General features: G+C 37.6%; 1 protein-coding gene across 2 annotated transcripts in view; it reads right to left on the bottom strand.

Annotated features, from left to right (window-relative positions):
• Positions 1-22,037, bottom strand: part of MAP3K20 (mitogen-activated protein kinase kinase kinase 20) — a 194,368-nt gene that overhangs the window by 46,451 nt on the left and 125,880 nt on the right. The window contains exons 9-12 of one of the 2 annotated variants that reach the window (XM_023185979.1): positions 19,289-19,363; positions 13,220-13,326; positions 6,044-6,179; positions 1,133-2,190 (exon numbers count right to left, since the gene is read on the bottom strand). In XM_023185979.1, coding sequence (XP_023041747.1) covers positions 1,810-2,190; positions 6,044-6,179; positions 13,220-13,326; positions 19,289-19,363 — 699 coding nt within the window. In that variant the 3' untranslated portion in view covers positions 1,133-1,809. Of the gene's footprint in view, positions 1-1,132; positions 2,191-6,043; positions 6,180-13,219; positions 13,327-19,288; positions 19,364-22,037 lie in introns of those variants that run through there. The other variant, XM_023185978.3, reaches the window with a different exon arrangement.

Below are 22,037 nucleotides of genomic sequence, written 5' to 3'. Positions count from 1 at the left end.
ATAAAAAGAACGACCAAAAATGTTTTGGTTTAATAGTCAAATAATGACACTCCTTTCTAATTTAGATTGAAACAAGTCTTAGTTCTTTTGCCTCTTAATATATATAAATAAAAGTGTTTTATAATTTAAACAAGCTTTGACAAATAGGTGATAAAATTCTGAGAATATCCCTGGCTAGCCAGGTTTTCAGAGCACTGCCTGTATCTACTTCTAAAACACCAACATTATGAAGCAGGGTTAAAACAAAAAACAACTCTGGTAGGCTAAACTTGATATGGAAAGGACCTGTGTTTCTGCCTAAGTGAGGATAACTTATCTTTACTATTTCTTTTGTAATATTTAATTTCCTCTTTAAAATAGCTGAGGGGCCGGGCGCGGTGGCTCAAGCCTGTAATCCCAGCACTTTGGGAGGCCGAGACGGGCGGATCACGAGGTCAGGAGATCGAGACCATCCTGGCTAACACGGTGAAACCCCGTCTCTACTAAAAATACAAAAAAACTAGCCGGGCAAGGTGGCGGCGCCTGTAGTCCCAGCTACTCGGGAGGCTGAGGCAGGAGAATGGCGAAAACCCAGGAGGCGGAGCTTGCAGTGAGCTGAGATCCGGCCACTGCACTCCAGCCTGGCAGACAGAGCCAGACTCCATCTCAAAAAAAAAAATAAATAAATAAAAATAAAATAAAATAAAATAAAATAGCTGAGCATATGTTTAGAATCCACAATTATTATGCCCCTCTAAAAAACAAACGCCCACGCATACACCACTTGCTGGAAAATCCAGGAGAGGCAATGAATTCACCCCCTGGAAGCATCCCCTTAAGACCGCGTCTTTCTCTTTGTATAAAGCACAAGCACAGCCTTAAATGACAGTGTGTTGTTAAGAAGCTTCCATGGCCAGCAGTGGTATGAAAGTTTGCAACATCTGCTGTTGGTTTCAAATCAGAGTATTTTTCCTTCAAATACACTACTGAGAACACTGCTCAGGCTTTACTTTAAGCAGCTGTGCTATTTAGTACTAAAAATTCTCAGCATTTAGGTATTTCTGAAGAGCATTTTGTTATAACCTTCTTTCATCTCAGTATTTTTGTTGTTGGATTTTATACTACCAATTCTTTCTTTCTTTCTTTCTTTTGGTTTTTGAGACAGGGTCTTGTTCTCTTGCCCAGGTTAGGTGCCATCATGACTCACTGCAGCCCCGACTGATGGCTAGGTCTCAAGCAATCCTCCTGCCTTGTCCTCCCAAGTATCTGGGACTACAGGTGTGTGCTACCATGCCAGCTACTTTTTTAATTATTAGTAGAGACGAGGTCTTACTATGTTGCTCAGGCCAACCATTTCTGATATTATAGTGTACTGCTATAAGAAAAAAAAGTAAGTCACAGAATACTATGTGTCAAAGAACAATTAGGAGTTAAGAGTGCTTGTTCAAAATGTACGTTTTAAAAAACGATTTGAATAAAGGAAATAAAGTAAAATACAAATTAAAAGGTACTAAATTAAAAAAGAAAAAGCCAGAATGTCATTACTTTAAAAGTCCTATATTGTATATAGAATCACAAATTTCTATAATCAGGCACCACATTTGCTGATTCATAAATATACTTCTTTGGCTTAATTCTCCCCCCATTTTTCTGTAAGCAAAAATAAATCAAAAGTAGAACTGATAAGAAATTACGGTCATGTAAATGTGATTGGCCTAAAATGCAGTGCTTGGTTTTCTGCCTCCTTACTTGTTTTTGTACAGACTGAGATAAACAAATTACTTTTGTGTTTTCCAAATGTTTTTGATTTTATTACTTTGCTTTCTGCTTTCATTCACTATTATCCATGTCATTATCCTCCTCCTCACCGTCATCATCATCATCATCGTCACCTTCTGACAAGTCAAAATCACTGAACCCCAGAGCCATGTTGACTTTCTTCCCCCTTCTCTTAGATGTGGTTTTGGAAGAATTCTGCTTGGCTTGCATGTTTATCTGCATCCCAGAATGCATCACAGCTCCTGCTTTGTTCATTGAGAAGATATCCCCAAAGCCCATCAGCATCATGGCCTGCAGACTTGGGTTCATGCCATGGCCCTCCCCGTTACTTGTTGCTGTGATCTGACATGACATCTCTGCACTGTTTGACTCCTCTGTTTTAGATTCAAAGTAAGACTCCTCAGACATTCTTGCAGCAAGAGGCAAGAGAAGCTATCAAAAGGGAAGAAAGGACAGAAGTAAAAAGAGAAATTAGGACCAATTTAAATCAGGAAAATAGATACCACAAAATTAGTTGGCACTACACAGGAGGTAAATGATTAGTGAAATAAATGAATGTAGGGAATTATGTGAGAATGTATTTAATGGCAGATTTGGCTCCAGCATATTTGCCATAATTTATGACTGACAGGATAAATCACAACCAAAAGTTTGCAAAGCACCACAGCAAGCCAAATTTCAAATGGAAAAGAAGTTGCCAGTTTTAAGCCCTCATTTTGCTTAAAACCAAATAGTTTTTAGGATTTATCTTAACTTTTCCCAATTTCACTTTCACAAGGAAACATTTAGTTAACCATTATATTTTTTAAAAAAGAAATTAAGCAGAGATTCATTCTCAAATGAAAAATTAAGAAACTTTATGCCCAAAAGATAAGCTTAGAGGAAGCACAAAAGACAGTTCAGCAGTCAATACAGTTCTAGGGAAATGTGGGTTGTTGACTACCTTTTTATCTGGATTAGTGCTCTGAATATACACTAAAATTTAGTCTAGAATTCACTTGCTTCCACTTATTTATTTATTGTAGTCAGAACTGATGTAATACTATTTATTCAAATTATTAAATAATTCACTTGTGAACAAATTCTAGATGCTGTCTCTCACATTTAAGTTAGACATAAGTATGTAAACACATGAAAACTGGGAAGAAAGGAGGAAAATAGTGTTAATTTAGATTGTTCTAATATGCTCTAATATTCAAGTTTTCCTCTTTCAACAGAACTTTTTTCTTAAGATGTCACTGCTCACAGTGGTCACAGACATTTATCTTCTACTTTATGTAATTATTTTGAACAGGCAACTTATTCCCATAAATGTTTGGGCATATCCATTTTAGCATAGTTTCAATATGGATACATTTATGATAAATAATGTACAAATAATATACTGGGATGACCTCTATATTCTGGTACCTAGTATTCAGGATCAATTTCCTAATTTTTTTTTTTTTTTTTTTTTGAGACGGAGTCTCACACTATTTCCCGGGCTGGAATGCAGTGGCGCTATCCCGGCTCACTGCAAGCTCCGCCTTCCAGGTTCAAGCAATTCTCCTGCCTCAGCCTCCCGAGTTGCTGGGATTATAGGCACCCGCCACCACACCCAGCTAATTTTTTGTATTTTTAGTGGAGACAGGGTTTCACTATGTTGTCCAGGTTGGTCTTGAACGTGTGACCTCGTGATCCACCCACCTCAGCCTCCCAAAGTGCTGGGATTACAGGCATGAGCCACCGTGCCCGGCCTCAATTTCCTAATTTTTAAACTGAAGTTGGAGCTGAGTTTTTAAAAAGTAGCTCGCTCTTTTGGGAAAAACCCTCCTGGAGTTGTTAGTTCAATAACTTTAATTTCATATCATTCAACTGAAAAGTATCCATTATATGGAAGAAAACAATTGATTTAGATCCTTAAACACTGGAAACAGGATGTTATTTCCCTGGCAGTCAAACTTCTCAGCTTCTGATATTTGTTTTCTATTGTAAGATATTCTCAGGAACTCTTTGTGGCTCATTGTTTTATTTTAAGCGTCATTCCTCACATTAGGTTTGACTCTAAAGATCTCTATAAATGTTTCTCGGATAAGCTTGTATTCTTAAAATAAATAAAATGTTTACATCAAGCTTCAACTATAATTAGAAAATAAACATTATCCATATTTATGCATAAAGGATTAATCTCCCCAAATATCATTAACTAATGTTTTAGTTTTAGGAAAGAAAATAGTGCCCTTGAAATTAATCGAATGATTCCATTTTTTATGAAGTTATATAAATGTTAAACTTACATAATTAAGACAAGGCCACATACAGGAAGTCTAAACCTCCAGCCACTTCCTTTTTAAAAGGTTTATTTCATCTTTCTCTAAGAAATCTCAGTTAAAGCTAAACAGAAACTGATGTGAGGACAAATGAAAATACCTACTTACAAAATATCTGAACATAAACTTTCTTTCCTTCAGAAATACCAGCTCTAAGCAGAAGAGACATTAAAAGCAAGTACTGTAAAGAAAGAAAACTTATCTCCCATAAGGAGAAAAAGAAGAAAATCTCATTGAGACTGTGCTACAGGCTGTCCATTGTTAGTGGTGGCCCTGAGAGCAGTTCCTTCACAGAAAGTTTCGTGGGGTTAAAAACTCAAGCAGGCAACCTACCGAGCACACAGAGCTTTACTGCAGAGCGTTTTATTATTTATTATGAAACTATGTTACTAAAAGCAATAATTATGTGCAAGGCAGCCCGTTTCTTAGCAAAACTGATGCCAATAAACTAAAGAAAGGTTCTGAAGCATATGTGAATGGCTAAAGTTTTTTCTTACAATACTACATTCAGAAAGAGTCAGGCCATGCAATGCTTTTACGGCTTTAGATTTCAATGCATTTTAAAACAAAACAAAACCTTGCAGACTTCAGAAGCTGTGCTCTAGGGACAAGGTCACATTTTTGCTCCTGTCCCTCATGAGCTCTGGGAGAAGCACTGCTCCTGTGCAGATCCCTAGAGTGAGGCTCTCAGAGGCTGCCTGCTGACACCACGTCAGCCAGAACAGGAAACTTCCCTCATCGTTTTTCTCACCAGCTAAGTTAAATTCACAGATAAAAGTGGCACTTTTAAAATGTTCCATGGTAGTGTTATGGATAGCAATTTGGTTCATTCTGGAATTCCCTGGAGAACCAAAGTCCTTTTTTTCCACAATGAATCTGACAGTAAACATTTAGCTTCATTGTATTTTCCTTGTTTGGATACCACGTTGCTTCTCCACGCAAGTTGGGAAGGAGACAAACTATTTTATTCTTTAGACACTGGAAAATACTTTCCAATTGGGCATTGGCTGCTTAATGAAGATTAAGACTTTTAAAGATAGGAAAGCTTTTTGAAGACCACAAAATGAACGGCATTTCAGTATTTTTTGGCATAATCACCATAGCAACTATCAAAAATGAATTTAAAATATATGTTTACTTTTAATCTACTATTACTTGGGTAATTTTAAGTGAACAAATATTGCCCATTAAAAACCCTGGGAAAAAACAATTATAAATGTATACTTAATTCCTGAAAATGCTATGCCATTTAAAATAGGAAAGAATGCTGAAATTTGATTAGACTTTAATAATATCATATCAGCATGTAAGCTCAAGGTTACTGTATAACCAGTGAAATGCTTAAAAAGAATTGTTATATTCCTCTAAATACAAGACTTGGGAGAAAACAAGATACTGCCTAGGTGTAATAAATACTGAAAGCTTGTCCAGAGAGAATCTTTTTCCAATATTTTGCTGCCCCTGATCATAACACTAAATTGAGTACGAAATATTAATGCTTCTCATTTGCATGTCATCATGGTTAGCTCCATTTTAGAAGGAAAACATGGTTAAGTTCTGACACATCAAAGATTCTGTTAGTCAGTGAGCTGCTGGAGTTACAGTTATTAATGACTGAGTGACTAGAAGGAGTTAATCAGCACCGAGGTGCATGTTCTGAGATTGAGCAGATGGTGTGAAAATACATCGGATTTTATTATTGTAATTCTAATATACAAACACACGGACAGAATAACAGTTCTTAAGGAAGGAGCCAGAAATAGGATAAGCTTTTCTTTTAAATCTCTGGCATTTTATTAATTGAAATTAGGTATGAACGCCGCTTGAGTCCACACGCTGGCCCTTTGATACACAGGCGTGAGGCAGGAAATGAGGAGGGGCAGCGGGAGGCAGGGGAAGAGGTGCCATGCTGCCATGCTCAGCCGCGCAGCCTACAAGCAGCATGTGGAAAGACGGCGAAGGGGGAGGGTACTCACCGGGGTGTTGGACTGCTCTGTCAGCTTTTGCTCCCACATCTTTAAACGTCTTTCTCGTTCTTTAAGCTCCTGCTCCTTAAAGCTGAGATCACGCTCTAGTTTCTTTAGCCTTTCAAGAGTTGCCTCAATTTCGCACCTGCACAGGGATAGCTGGTGTAAATCTCAACTTTACTTAAGAGACATCAAGCGCTTAGTGGGTCCATCAGAATGCTAATCAAAATAAAAGACAAATGCCGGTGCTTTAAAATCAACCAGGAAGCTGCCGGAGGAGAAGGAATCTTTCATGTCCTTAAATATTAAGAGGTAGTTTCTAGCTTGGAAAAATAAGCTCAAAATATTTCAACAAAGCGTTGAAGAGCCACTGGGGTGCAGCATAAGCTATGGAGCTGGTGTCCTGGTACAACCATTTAGTAAATGCTTACATTTATCTAGCTCTTTACAGTTTGTAAGTGCTGTTATCCATGATCTCATCTTATTCCCATAACAGTCCCAAGAAACAGGTATTAATCTCACAATATAGGTGGGAAAATGATATTCAGGTTAGGTGTTAAACAACACGCCATCGGTAAGTGGTTGAGATGACACTTTGGGCTACTCATTGGCTGAGTAACCCAAGCAATCAATTGACTAACCTGACTCAGTTTCCTCGGTTGTAAGGGGTGGTGGTTATAGAACATTAGGGTTCCCCTACCTGCCTGATCCTTAGACTTACATAGGCAACTTGTTTTTCAAAAAATCACACACCAGAACCCAACAAAACATGGATTTCTAGGACCCTTCCTTAGAGCTCATGAGTCAGTAGGCCTGGGTGGGACCCTGGAACTTTCATTATTTTAGAAAAGACCCAAGTAATTTTTACAATCAGGCAAATGTAGAAAACCCTGGGCCAGATGAACTCTAAGGTTCCTTTTAATTCTAATAATTTTTAAAGGAAGTTATCTCCCTTAGTGTCTATAGGCCAACCAACCTCACTACTTGGAACCATATGCCATGTTATAGAAATTTGTCCTTCACAGAAAGTGGAACTGGTACCATGGCTCAGCACAAACGGTTTTCTCCTTTAGGGCTGTCGCAATGTTTAAGTCTAAATTTATGTTTTCAGAACTGGAAGTTCTTTCCCTTGAGTTTCTGAAAAGCCTATAAGTAAGCAACAATACTGAGAGAATGAGGGAGAGGGAGAGGGAAGTCAAGGCTAGAGAAGGCACTGGAGAGAAGGATGCAGAAGAAGATGGGAACTGGGTGGCTACTGCAGAATAGCTGCTGGGTGCTGCCAGCTGCTGCTTCCAGGTGCCGCTGAGGCAGTCCTGTGTTGCGACGGCATAATCATGATTGAGATGTTGACTATGGAAGGTAGAAGCCCCCACGTCTAAGTTAATGAATATATGTAACTAAAGTCTGCCTTTTTCTTTCTAGGGAGAAAAACAGTAAGTAAACAGCTTACTCTTATTGGAACATTCCAATGCTCTTACAGATACTAATCAAATGAATGAAAACAAAAAGTTCTGGACATTCACTGGCAAAATCCAACTCTGAACAGGTATGGAGGTGGGTCTGGATTTGGCTCAACACTTTACTTCCCTACTTGTCTGAAATGCACCTCAGAGCAAGGTAGGCAGCAATCAGGTGTGAGAAGCCTCTGCTGCGACACCCACACATATCAACACCCACCCCTTTTACTGGTGCCATTTGAAAAATCATAAAAGGCTGTAAGTCATATTACAGTCCCTAAAGAAGGCAGTGAGTCAGCCATCTTTCAGAATTATGACTGTACCATAAAATCCAAATTTTATCCCTGATATTTCGGATAAAAATGACTATGCACGTAAACAAAGTTCTTATTTTTCAATGGAAGACTGAGGGGAAAAAATCAGCGTGAAAAACCTTAGGGTAAATTTTTGTCACAAAAAAAGAAAAGACTCAGCCATCTTCAGTCGGTGAAGTGGTCAGTAGGCGGCAAGGGGGTGGTGGGAGCTGGTCGGGCTCGGTGTGCGATGGCAGAGGCCTGGGCCGGGGTCTACACGGCGCTTCTGCCAACCCAGTCCCCACGCCCCTGCCAGTGAGACTAATCTCACTGATGTTCTTTTAGACCAGGGTAAATGGCCACTACATTCTATTTCACTTGTAATTTAAGCCAAAGATGCATCTCAAGTTCCAGTTCTGGGAGCCTACTGCGATTGTGAGCACTTCTGGAAAACGGATCAAGAGTTAAATGGACGGGAGGCTGTGACACAGAAACTAACACCGAGTAAATCTCCGTCCTCAATCTGTCTCCTCAGGCCCAGCTTTCCAACAGCACTCCCGACACTGCCGAGTCTGAAATCGTGTGGGAGGTTATATGCCATTAGAGACGTGACCCCAACCCGGGGACGACATAAAAACAGCTGCTCCCTTGGTTTTGCTGGTGCATTGTTTTGCATCAAATGCCTTTGTTGATATATTTATATAACCTTCTTGTTCTAAAAATATAGTTTAAATGTCTTAGTTGATGAAAATTATGGTCTTCTCGTAAGCCAAATCCAATCAAGGTCAATGTCAAGTAGTATCAATTTTCCATATGCCAAAAACAGGCAATGAACTGTAATTATCTTCTTTCATCAGACAGAAACTTACTTTGAAATAAAAGGTCTATTTGTAAAAAGAGTGATATAGCGTATATATTAGATGATAAATGTATAATCTGTTTATTAAATGTAGTGTTATATATTACATGATTTGTGCTAACATTGCACAAATTGTTTTGATCTCTGGGCTTTGTTTTTAAGAAGGCATGTCATGGTGAGAGTACTTTGGTCACCACGGGAAACACAACCAACCAAGTGTTTTGCCAAGAGACATAGATCTGAACGCTCATCACAACACTGCATGCCTCGTTCAGTGCAGGTCGCCACAGATCTACAGACAATTACATGGTTAATGAAAATCCAAAACAGGACCAACAGGATGACACATTTTCTGTTCTTAATGCTTATTGCCATTATTGCTAGTAAGTCAATGGGAGGAGAAACAAGCTGAAGGTCTGATGAATAAGGAAAAGTCTGACACTAGATTTTGTTCCTATCATTTATTAGGTCAAAGGAAAGAACACAGTTTATGTGGCTTTTAATAATGTAGTTTTAAAACGAGTTTTCAGAATAACCATTCAGTTTTCTAAAAATACAAGTTGCATCTGGTCTATGTGTAGCGGAAGCTCTACCAGAAAATAATCATTTGCCAGAAACACCACAGCAGGATTGGAATCAGGCTTCACTGTGATCACTGTGACTCTAATTTACTAAAACACTCTTTGGACACTAGTCATGTGGTTTCAGATACTAGATAAAAGTTGGGGGGAAAGAGGGAGTAGTTCGAATGTGTTGTCTTTTGAAATGCTGAGATTATCTGATAAAAACACATAATTCTTTTCAGGAATTTACATATTGAGTTAGACACCTTAATAACCTAAAATGATCATGCCCTGTAATATTTCTCTTAGCTAAAAAGGAATTCATTCAAGTGAATATTGCATACTAATGAGAAGACAGCATGACAATGGCCACAAGTCTGGTAACCGCACTGTATAGCATGGGTGCAAGGGCAGGCTGTGTTACCAGACCACCCAGGTTCTGTTACTGTATTCTGTACTGGGTTCTGTTCTCAGTACTATATGATTTTGAGCAAGTTACTCAATTTACCTTTGCATCTGTGATATAATTTAGGGTTGCTATGGGGATTAAAAAAGAAAATCTAAATGAAGTACAAGCATCTGGTAAAAACCTAATAAGTGACAACTGTGTTTATTATTATTAAAATTACTATTATAGTCCTCTCTGTTTTTAACCAATTGCCTACTTCAGTGAAAACAGCTCTGCTGCTTCTCAAACTGTGGTTTACTGGTTCAGGTCGGGATATATATTCTCTCTCCAGCTCTCAGAACAGGATTAACAGTTCCTGAAAGATGAGGAGGCCCCCTAGGCAACTGTATTCCTTTTACTAAAATACGTCACTGTATTTTACCTCCTTTTTCCCCCATTGTCAATCACCAATTTCATTTCCCTCACTTTCACCTTCAAGCATTTTAAAAATTGAATTTATCCTGCAACTAGTCCATGTTTAATGTGGAAGAAGTAGGAAATAAAGATATACAAATAAAAAACACTCTCTATAATTCCATCACCCACTGACAACACTGACTTTTTGATACTTTTCTCTGTGTACATATACACAATAATATATTTTATAAAAAATAGAATCATTCTAAACAAACTAGACTGTAGGCTCTACTTTGAAATCATTTATCAGACCTGTGATTTTAGGAATGACCTTATTATTCTGTGTATGGAGATATAATCATTTTTAATTTATTTTTATTCTCTGTTTATTGTACTTTATACCATTTCTGGTTTACCCTTCTCAATGATGCTTTGCTGAATAAGTGTCCCTACATTTTTGCACAGCTTTCTCATTTCTTTTCTTTTCTTTTTTTTTTTTTCGAATAGGATCTCACTCTGTAGCCCAGGCTGGAGTGTAGTGGTCTGATCTCGGCTCAATGCAGCCTCGACCTCCCCAGCTCAAGTGATCCTGTCACCTCAGCCTTCCGAGTAGCTGGGACCACAGGTTACAGTAACAATGCCCAGCTAATTTTTTTTATTGTGAGTAGAGATGAGGTCTCTCTATGTTGCCCAGGCTAGTCTCGAACTTCTGGGCTCAAGCAATCTTTCACCTCGGCCTCTCAAAGTGTTGGGATTACAGGTGTGAGCCACCACGCCTGGCCTTGTTGACATACTTTAAAAGACTCCCTATCTTGGTATTAAAATCTTACTAATCCCTTCGATAATAGATCAAATAGCATTTTCTCCAGAATCCTTTTACCACGTCCTTGGACTAGATCAGATTTCATGGTTATCTGCTCTCTAGTATATTTCTCTGTCATGATACTTGTCAAAATAGAAATGAGATCGTTTTGAATATATTTAATAGTTTAACATTGGACACTTGGGCTGGAGAGCTCCATGTGCCCTGGGACTCTTGTGCTCATTGCTACAGCCCAGTACCAGAATGGTACCAGTTGTTCTCACACCAGCAGAAGTTCAATGAACGGATAATGAATGAATGAATGAATGAATGAATGAATGAATATAAGAAGTACTTTTGTCATGGCAAACAAATTAACTTACATATTTATATTCTCTTGTATAATATCACAATCTCTTTTTATATTATTACCACCATGGTAATTTTCTCTCTTGCTTCCCCAAATATTTACTAAGCAAATGCTGTGTTCAAGGCACATTTTGATGCTGTGAGTGATGAGCAAACGTGATTGTCTGCCTCTCTCACATTTCAGCCCGTGAGACACACATTAAACAACTAACTGCCAAATTACTTCTTAATTCCAATAGCGGTAAAGCCTATGAAGGAGATGCTGTCAGAGCACATAAAGTGGAACCTGATCTGGCCTGGGGTCAGGAAGCCTTTCCCTGCAGATGTATTATTCAACTGCTATGTGAATGATGAACAGGAGTTAAGGTGGGATGTGACGGCAGGCGTGGTTCACAGCTGAAATGGGATAAGTTTTAAAGAGAGGAAACTGTGCTTGTAAAGACCCTGAATGGGGAGAAGTATGCAGCTGTTGAGGGACTGAAAGCCAGAAATTAAGGGGAGAATGATCTTCTTAAGCTGACGCTGGTGAGACCAGAGTACTGAGGGTCTTGTGAGTCTTGGTAAGTATTCTGGTCCTTTTTTTTTTCTTTTTGAGACCGAGTCTCGCTCTGTCACCCAGGCTGGTCTTGAACTTCTGGGCTCAAGTGATCCACCCGCCTTGGCCTCCCAAAGTGCTGGGATTACAGGCGTGAGCCACTGTGCCAAGTATTCTGGTCTTTGTCTTAAGAGCAATGGGAACTCATATATGAATTTTAAAGGAGAGGAGAGTGATCTGATGACATGTATACTCATCTCTTACTGCAAAAAACAAATATTACTTACATGTTTTGTTTTGTTAATTGTCTCAGCCCAGAAAAAAAGTCTGTTATACCTAGACTTGAGCTCACTGTATAATTTTTGTATCCCTAAATAAAAATTCATTTACCTCACTGGCCCTAGATAGATATTTCAAAGGAATAAAAACAAATAAGGTTATTGTAAAATAACAAACAGAAAGCCCAAAGAAGTATCTAGCAATAGGAGTAAACAACGCAGTAATTTTCAAAGTGCATGCAGTATTCATTTGGCATCAGCAGATGGCGTAAGGCGTCATGTTACTGCCCACGGCTATGAGGAGCAGAAATGAAGTTACCTAAATCTCTGCTGAGTCAGGGGGGGAATAATGTCAGCTTCCAAACATGCTATTTATATTCATGCATCATGTGACCTGGCTCAAATGTTTCATCCTGGGTTTACTCTTCCACTCATACAATACAATTTTCTCATTACTAAGTTTATTCAACAAGCTTTAAAAGGATTTATGACATCCAAAGTTTTCTTTTAAGAGTATTTTTTATAGTCTCCCTGTCCCCCTCCACTAGCAGACACAGTGCTCTGCAAATTTCAAGGTAAACAGTATTCCTGTTTCTTACGGAACAGAGAACAAAGCTTCCTAACAAAGCATAAACACAGAGAAATGTCTGGTAACCATCTTTTGTCTCAGAAGATATGATTTCAATTCTTTTTTTTTTTTTGAAACGGAGTTTCACTCTTGTTGCTCAGGGTGGAACGCAATGGCGAGATCTCAGCTCACTGCAACCTCTGCCTCCAGGTTTGAGTGATTCTCCTGCCTCGGCCTCCCGAGTAGCTGGGATTACAGGCATGTGCCACCACATCCGACTCATTTTTTGTATTTTTAGTAGAGACGGGGTTTCCCCATGTTGGTCAGGGTGGTCTCAAACTCCTGACCTCAGGAGATCCACCCACCTCGGCCTCCCAAAGAGCTGGGATTACAGGCGTGAGCCACTGTGCCCGGCCTCAATATTCTTTTCAAATACTTACACAAGGCAGCAAGCTTGGAGAGACACTATTTCTTGCTTACTTATGAAATTCAGGACTTTTAAGATTTCCAAAATCATAAAGAAACCTTTTTAATTTTTCCCCTAAGCTATGCTCAGAAATCAGGACTGTCATTCAGATCTCTGGTTCTCTTCTTCATTGAGACGAGTGATGGTCTTTCAAAGCCAGACGCTGTGGCCTGGTGTCGGGGCTACCCACCTCCACTCCGCCTTGTTGTGCAGGAATGAGTTACACTTGTCAGGAAGGCTTGTGTCATTTGACATGGACTCCAGGATTGAAATGATTTGCTTGAATGATGGCCGTTTCTGAAGAAGAGAAAATAAGTAATCATTCGTTGGGACTTAAGAAAGGAGCTATTTAAGAGAAAACATAGATACTACAAGCATAGTAATAAACTCAACCCACCATAACAAAATAAAACATGATGCAATGTCCTGATGTAGTTATTTTACACTCATCAGATCACTCAGGTTTAGGGAACTGTATTTTTTATTCTCAGTGAAGTATTCACATGGAGAGATTCAGATGTTGTTTTTCTATCATGTGGCCTAAGGTTGGGATAATTCATGTTTTTCTCCAGGAAGAGAGAACACTAATTGTCTCTTTTAGTTATGATTAAGAACTCCTAAAAGGAAATAGTGAAGTCCTTTAAAAACCTACGTGATAAAGCTGGTAAAAAGTTAATGGTAGACTGTGCGTGGTGGGTATGTTAGTGTTCACTGTAAAATTCTTTCTACTTTTCTTTGTTTGAAAATTTTTATGATAAAGTGTTGGGGGGAAATCTATTTATCAATCTGTTGGAACTAATAAAATTTTCCAAATTGGTTTGTCAGAAAAAAAAATTCAGGTACTATGCTGATCACCTGGGTGAGGAAATAATCTGTACACCAAACCTCCGTGACACACAATTTACCTACATAACAAACCTGGCCATGTGCCCTGACCCTAAAAGTAAAGTTAAAAAAAAAAAAAGAAAAAAAAAATCCCCCAATTTTAAAGCCATCATAACTTCACTGTTCTCAATATTTATTTTCTGTTATAATTGGCTTTAGTGCTAAGACACTATAAGGTACTGTTCACTAGAAATGAGAATTAAGTGTGTTTCTTCAGCTAGCAGTAACTATAACTATTCTAGTCTATCTCTTTAGACTCTAGCCAAGGTTGAGACAAAAGGTTAAAACAAAAATAGAGAAAGATAAAAAGGATGATGCACATTCTCTCTTCATCATGCCTCATAATTACACCATTACTGAACAAATTATAGTTGCAGCAATTAAAACATGCATTTTAATTTAAGAGCACAAACACAAGAAGAAACAATGTTGAGGTGCCTTGCTCTCAGGATTTAAGTGCTTCCTACATTACTAAGAAAAGCAATTTTTCCATTTCTCAGAAATATAAAAACCTAGGATATATATTGAGTTCTGCCATTATTATTCTCTTTCAAGGGCACTTGTGTGCATGTGTGTGTCTGTGTCTTTCCTTGAAAAGGGCATACATAGATAAATGTTACTGATATATATTAAGCCTTCTAATAAGCAAAGAGGAAAATGCCTTAAGTAGGAAGCTTGAAAAGTGTTCTATTTATCTTCTTTAACTTTGTCCTCCTCTTAATTTCTCCCAGCACGTATCGGGTTTTAAAATGATTTTTTTGTTTGTTTGTTTGTTTTTTTGAGACAGAGTCTCACTCTGTGGCCCAGGCTGGAGTGCAGTGGCGTGATCTTGGCTCACTGCAAGCTCTGCCTCCTGGGTTCAAGCCATTCTCCTGCCTCAGCCTCCCGAGTAGCTGGGACTACAGGCGACCACCACCATGCCCAGCTAATTTTTTTTTTTTTTTTTGTATTTTTAGTAGAGACGGGGTTTCACCGTGTTAGCCAGGATGGTCTCGATCTCCTGACCTCGTGATCTGCCCGCCTTGGCCTCCCAAAGTGCTGGGATTACAGGCGTGAGCCACCACACCCGGCCTTTTTTTTTTTTTTTTTTAAGACAGAGTCTTGCTCTGTTGCCCAGGCTGGAATGCAGTGGCGTGATCATAGGTCACTGCAGCCTCAACCACCAGGGCTCAATCAATCCTCCTGCCTCAGCCTCCCAAGTAGCAGAGACTAAAGGTGTTTGCCACCATGGCTGGCTAATTTTTTAGTTTTTTGTTCAGAGGGGTCTCGCCATCTTGCCCAAGCTGGTCTCAAACTCCTTGTCCCAAGTGATCTTCCTGCCTCAGCCTCCTAAAGTGATGGGATTACAGGCATGAGCCATCGTGCCTGGCCAGAAAAATGTTTTAATCATTTGCATAAGAGCTAATAATTATATAATAAGGGATTTTCATTTTGCAAGGAAAAGTAGCAGGAGGAGCTAATGAATTTTTAAAGAATAATTTCCCTACATTTAATCATTCTTTTTTTTTTTTTTAAATAAGGTGAAACTCTTCTGTAATTGGATGACCAGCATCCCTAGAAAAAATTTAATTTTATAGTCAGAACCTACTCTTGGATAGAGGTTATCAAAGTGAACATTTAAGAGGTGATAACAATATAGATTTTTTGTGGTAATACTATTCTATGAATATTCTGGTTACAGAATACATATTTGGTCTAGGATCTCATATAAATTCCTCTGAAGGGGATTATGTTCCTTTTAGTCATTATTTTGCTTATTCAAAAAAAATTAAAATAAAAACTGGGACCATTTATGAAGCATCTACATACATTATTTCTCTATTTGTTACCTTCATTTTATAGGTAAGAACAAGTCTCAGAAGAGTAGGAAGTGCCCAGCATCACACAGGAAGTTACAGAACCAAGGGATCTGTTCCTAAACTCTTCAACATCTTTTATCACGTAAGGGTAAGATACTACTTCCTATTGAATTTATGACTTCAACTTATTATTATTATTATTTTTGGAGATGGAGTCTTGCTCTGGCACCCAGGCAGGAGTGCAGTGGTGCGATCTTGGCTCAGTGCAACCTCCGGCTCCTGGATTCAAGTGATTCTCCTGCCTCAGCCTCCCAAGTAGCTGGGATTACAGGTGCGTGCCACCACGCCCAGGTAATTTTTTGTATTTTAGTAGAGATGGGGTTTCACTGTGTTGCCCGGCTGGTGTTGAACCCCTGAGCTCAGGCAATCCGCCTGCCTCGGCCTCCCAAAGTGCTAGAATTACAGACGTGAGCCACCACACCAGGCCAACTTATTTTTTTCCCTATTTAGAAATGTCATTTTAGGACCTGAACCAATACCCACCTTTCCTTTCTTTCTCCTTCTCTTCAATAAAATATTTTGAGCACCTGTTCTCCTTCTCTTCAATAAAATATTTTGAGCACCTGTTCTCCTTCTCTTCAATAAAATATTTTGAGCACCTGTTGTAAGCCACTAGAAGGACTTGACATTTACGTAATATCACCTTCCTCTTGCATACATCACCACCTCCACCCCGACCCTCATTGCAAAAGAACACCATTTCTATAGGTGGCCTGAATATTTTAATCTAGATGTCAATACTCTAAAAATCTAAGGACTTAAAAAAAAAGAAAGTACTTTAATTAACTATTGCTCTACATATGTGCATAGGACTGGCACTAACTTCTGGTTGAACTGCTATATATTTCTAGCCAGAAAATGTATGTACCTCTCAGGAAATGTACTGTGGTCTGGCTACTTCAGGCAACAACAAATTGGGCATCTACTTTCCAAACTGATGTAATGTGCAATAGGGAAACACATGTAACAATTACCTCTACACCCTTATAAAGCTTCAGTACATCTAGGAAGAAACTATGTCTTTAAAAATACAGCTGTACCAGGTAAGGCCCAGACTGTGGTTTAGGAAAAGAAGTGCTAAGCCTGAGGTGGGATAAATAGAATAATCAAGGAAGACCTGATGATGAAATATTCAGAGGAGAAAGAAAAGAACGAAGAGAACAGGTTTGGGAATGAAAGTATGTAAGTGTGTCTAGAGGAGATCAGCAGTGAGAGAGTTGGAAATGTGGGCTGTGGCCAGGTATTTCACCAAATCAAATACAGGGGACATGTCATTGTTTAATCAGAATAAAATATCACGGATTTAGAAAATAAAAATCAATCTTAAACTTCCTTTATACTTCATGTGGCTGGAATGCAAGATTTCTTTGGTCCTAAAGAAGGGTTAGCTTACTACATGTTAAAGACATACCTGCATGGTTTCAACACTGGGCCTAATGTTCTTGTTGTGTAAGGCGCTTATGGTACCATAAATGTACATTCTTAGAATTTTAATTACTGTGGTACTGAGCGCCCAATTAAGAAATTCAAAACTTGCTTTGCATACTGAAATATAATCACAATTATAGAGATAATCAGCAATAATCAAATTCAATGCAAATAATTTCAGGCAAAATTTCTATTTATGTATCACAGAGAAACATATGTCCAAAATGACTTACACATCACAACGGGGATATAACTAGTAAGAAGGACAGGGAAGGGGTAGTATGATACCATTTTAACAGTATAAAATAAATGTTTTAAAGCAAGCTTGAAAATACCTGCTTATAGTTTCTACTGAATTAGTTGCAAAGTATAGGCATTTCTCTTAATGCTTAAAAATCCCTATTCTGCAAAATCATGTACTAAAAATTATAGGGCCTAAATGGGAGTAGGGCAGACCATTTAAAAACCATGCAACTTTGTCATCAAATACTAATAAAAAGAACAACAATCCTAAATAAAATACTAACACAGTTTAAAAACACGATTCTCTAGTAAAAATAATACTAGGAATATCTAGGACTCCACTTAAAAAAAGGGTAAGGGAAGTCTAAAGAATAGGACTGAAAGCAAAGATTTTGCAACATGTACACAGCACAGTTTGTTGCTGGGAGAACTAGGAACAAATTCTTCCAAGTTAAGCTAAGCCAAATCAAGAAGGAGCATGTGGAGTGAACAGGTTTCATAGCACTGGTCCCTTGCTGCCTTGTTGGCTGCATTACACTTTGTGCTCAGTGCGGAACAATGTGTTGGGAAACATTATGAACAATCAACATGAATTCTGTGTTATACTAACATAGTCCCCAGTCTCCACTGTCACCAACTGCTTCTGAGTTATTCCCACTAAAGAAACATATTGTAGAAGAACAGACAATATTTTATGGCCATTCTTCTTGGGGGTCAGATTGGAACAGGGTTCAAATTCAGTAAGAAATTTGATTCTTTAGTCTTTCTTTTTAGTCTCTATTTAAAAGATCAGTAGTAATACTTCTATTTCCATAAAAAACTGGACAAATTTAAACCATAAAATTTTTGTTTCTTTGAGTGTAACTGCTTTCTTATTCTAATGTTTAATCTGTGAGAAATTTTTATTTTTAACTCATTATGGAAAATTCCAAAATACACAAAAGTAGAGATAACAATATCATGAACCTCTATATATTATCACTCAGCTTCAAAAATTATCATGGCCAATCCTGTTTAATCTATACCATCATCCATTTCCCTTCACTTTATTTTGAAGCAAATCCAAGGCTAGCCTATCATTTCATCTGTAAATATTTCCATATGTATGTGAGAGTCTTTTAAAATGATCTTTGCAGGGAAAGGATATGGGCCATTCATGCTCAAATGTGATATGCACATGAAAGCCTAAGCCTTGGAATTTCTCCAACTCTACTGTGGAGCTCAAACACATCACTGACGCTGGACAGGGAGTACATATCAAGATGCTCTAGAAGTGCTACTTTTGTCTGCTCTTTGGCTAGAAAAGCAAAACAGTGCACTGGTTAAGAGCAGGGACTGGGCCAGACCTAGTTCATGTCCAGCCCTACTACCTACTAGCTGTGTGGCCTTGAGCTCATGATGTAACCTCTGTATATCTTGGTTCTTCATCTGTTAAATGAGGATAATTGAGGCATCTATTTCATAGAGACATTCTGAGGAGTAAATGAGTTAACATACATAAAGTGTTTGAAACTATGCCTGGCATATTATAAATACTGTGTCTTAGCCATCTCAATAGCATACAGGTGCAATAGTTATTACAAAAATTAAAAACAAAATAATAAAATTATTTTTAGTGAATCCAGAATGTCAAAGCGTGCTATAAGAATGAGTTAATACTGAGTCTCTAGAGATCAAGATTAAGCAGATGTCAACAGAAAACCTTAACAGTCAATCTGGGGCTCACAGGGGCATCAATCCAGCTTTGCTTTGTAATGAATTTTATTACCCTAAGTTTTAAAAACTGAAAGCCAAGCAAGAGAAATTTCAGAATTCTAAACAATAACAAAAATACATATGTATACCTTGGCATCAGCTTCCCAACACTGATGTAACAGTTCAGCAAAACTTCTGGGGCAACTGCTTGGAATGGTTAATCTCTACAATAGAGACAGGGAAAGAAAACAAAATAAAGCACAGGGATTTATTCATTCATGTCAGCAAACACTATTTGAAGGGTCATAATACAGTTAATTTAAGAACATAATCAAGGCATGAAGTTTAAAGCTTCCATTGAGTAATATGTGACAGGTGACAATTTATGTTTAGATTTGTAATCTCTAAAGACTCATACTTTTTCTTGAAAGGGAACTGTAGTGAACGGAGAAGTCAGGTTCAGTACAACTAATGCAACAAAACATAAAATATCTAAACAGAACTATAGTAGGAGGGGGCAAGTCGGAACTTAAATACTAAATATAAAACCACACATCACTGTGCTTTTATAGGCGACTTATGATATATGTAAATAGGCCAGGTAACTAGAAACCAGTTTAGCTTTGGCAGCAGGTATACAACTCTGAAAACATCTGAGCACAGATCACAGAGATAATTTAAAAAACTGTTCATTTCTCAGTGGTAAATAAGACATTCTGAATGTGTGACTGATTATGGCTTTGTTTTGGTCAAACCCATATACTTTAAGGACCCGATACGACAAAAATTATAACGTGAGGATGGTCCTGTTCTAACATCCTACAGTGGTGCTTCTCACAAAACTCGTGGTGCCTCTATTCCACAGAAGCATTTGTGTTTGTTTTAGAGACTGGCGGGTTGCAACCGACTTCTAAGTGTAACAGGTCAGGAATGCTAGACAATTCAATATACCATAAAATCCTGCATAACCAAGAACTCCCTTGTATCCCACAAAATTTCAAAATTTCAAATGCCCCATTTACATTCATGTAAGTAAAACAAGCAAACAATGAGGTTTATAATTTTCTGGGCCTGGAATCTAACTCTAACTTACAAATAAACACAAAGTATTTTTTTTGAACAGTTTTAAGATACACTGAACTTTGCAGAATGAATCTACCAAATGAAATAAATCAAAGGCTTATTGATTCTTGCATGATTCATAACTTTATCAAGATTTCTGACAAATATCAACAGCAACAGTGCTACTCCCAGCACTGGAGTCGTTAATACAACCCAACTCCATCCAGATGCATTTGTAGCTGCTGAGTTCTATTTATCCCCTAAAACCATTCCATCATCTCCTCTGGTGTGGTCATGCTTGAGCATTTGTACACTGGAAAACATCTTTCATTTATTTCTCTTTTATATTACAGTTAGAGCATTATGTTAACTTACAATATGATGTGTGTAGGTAGTTGTGTTACCTTTGAATTTCATCTCAAGGGAGTGTAAAGGGTTGTTAACATAGTACAAAATGAGCATTGGGTGTGATGGAGCTGAGAACTGCTGTACTAAAAGTGTTAAGACTTATTCCACAGTTTTGTTTGCCAAAGAAGTTTTGCAAATAAAAAACTTGAAACTGAATTTAGCTGGATTTGGGGGAGGCTATGAGAAACTAGAAACATAGTTGCCTTGACAAGAAAACTGACAAACTGTATTTTGAATTACAGAGAATCCTAAAATCAAAGCAAAGCAAAGTTGAAAAACAAAACAACTCTCTCCAAACTAAAGGCCGTGCTAAGCACTTTTAAACTTCTAGTCTTGTGATTTCACAGAATAGAACAAGATGTATTAAACTGTACTATTATTTTACTGTAATGTAAACTGCAGACCTTTTGATGAAGGTAAAAAAGAAATTCAGGTGTTTACCTTTTAAAATATAAAATGGTTGGGAGGTGGGAACTAATAAAAATAGACTATAATTCCAATTATGCACTTGAAGGTACTCTGTAACTAAAAATAATGAGTTTTCATCAATGGTAACATTTTTCAGTACAACTTTGTCTCAGCATTTTCCTGAGAACTGAATGTGAGCTGGCTGAATACGGAGGATCATCATTTCTGTGATCTTTTCTTACTGAAAAACTGTTTAGATACCACACCAAAGCCATTACACAAGGAGACACAATTATTTTAAATAATCTGACATGGTCAAATATCAGTTAAATCTAGACTCAGACACTTTATGCAATGGATTATTTTGGTGCATCAAAAAGTACTTCAAAATAGAATTCAAAGTATTTAAGTCCTGATTACATAACTGTGGGCATTCCTAATAACATGAAAACATTCTGAAATAACCAGATCTTAGCACCAGGTTTGCAATACTACTTAAAACTTCAATATTTTTAAACAAAAGTTTCAAATTAAAGTATTTCCCAATCACTAAACTAGGCATGACATTTTTTAAGGACCATATTCATTTGTGCACCATTTTCTACATAAGATGTAAAATTTTTTTTAAGTCAAGTTTTTATCTTTTTCTAAAGTATAGTCAAGAACAGTGGATTTTTATTAAGATTTCTATGTTAGTCAAATAGTTTTGTTAGTTAGAACACCTTATATGTAAGAATTTAAGTATTTATAAAAATAGAAATTATGCTACCAGAACATTCTGAATGATCACTGATTGAGTTCCATGGAAATGACAAAAGCAAATATACCTATCTGTTCCATTTAAAAAATGTATGAGTAATGCCCTCTTAATTTCATGCCTTCTATAAAGGTTCATTGTTTACTCTATAAAGTTTAGCAGTGCTTTATGAATCTAGTTTTAATAGGATTTAATATTAGAAAAATGATTGCTTAAACATCTCATTTTATTATTAAGGGATCAGAAGCAAAGATCTTCAGATA

This window comes from Piliocolobus tephrosceles, chromosome 11 (assembly GCF_002776525.5).
Source record: "Piliocolobus tephrosceles isolate RC106 chromosome 11, ASM277652v3, whole genome shotgun sequence".
NCBI lineage: Eukaryota > Metazoa > Chordata > Mammalia > Primates > Cercopithecidae > Piliocolobus > Piliocolobus tephrosceles.
The sequence above is the reverse complement of the archived record's forward strand: the minus strand, read 5'-3'. Positions and strand labels throughout refer to the sequence as shown.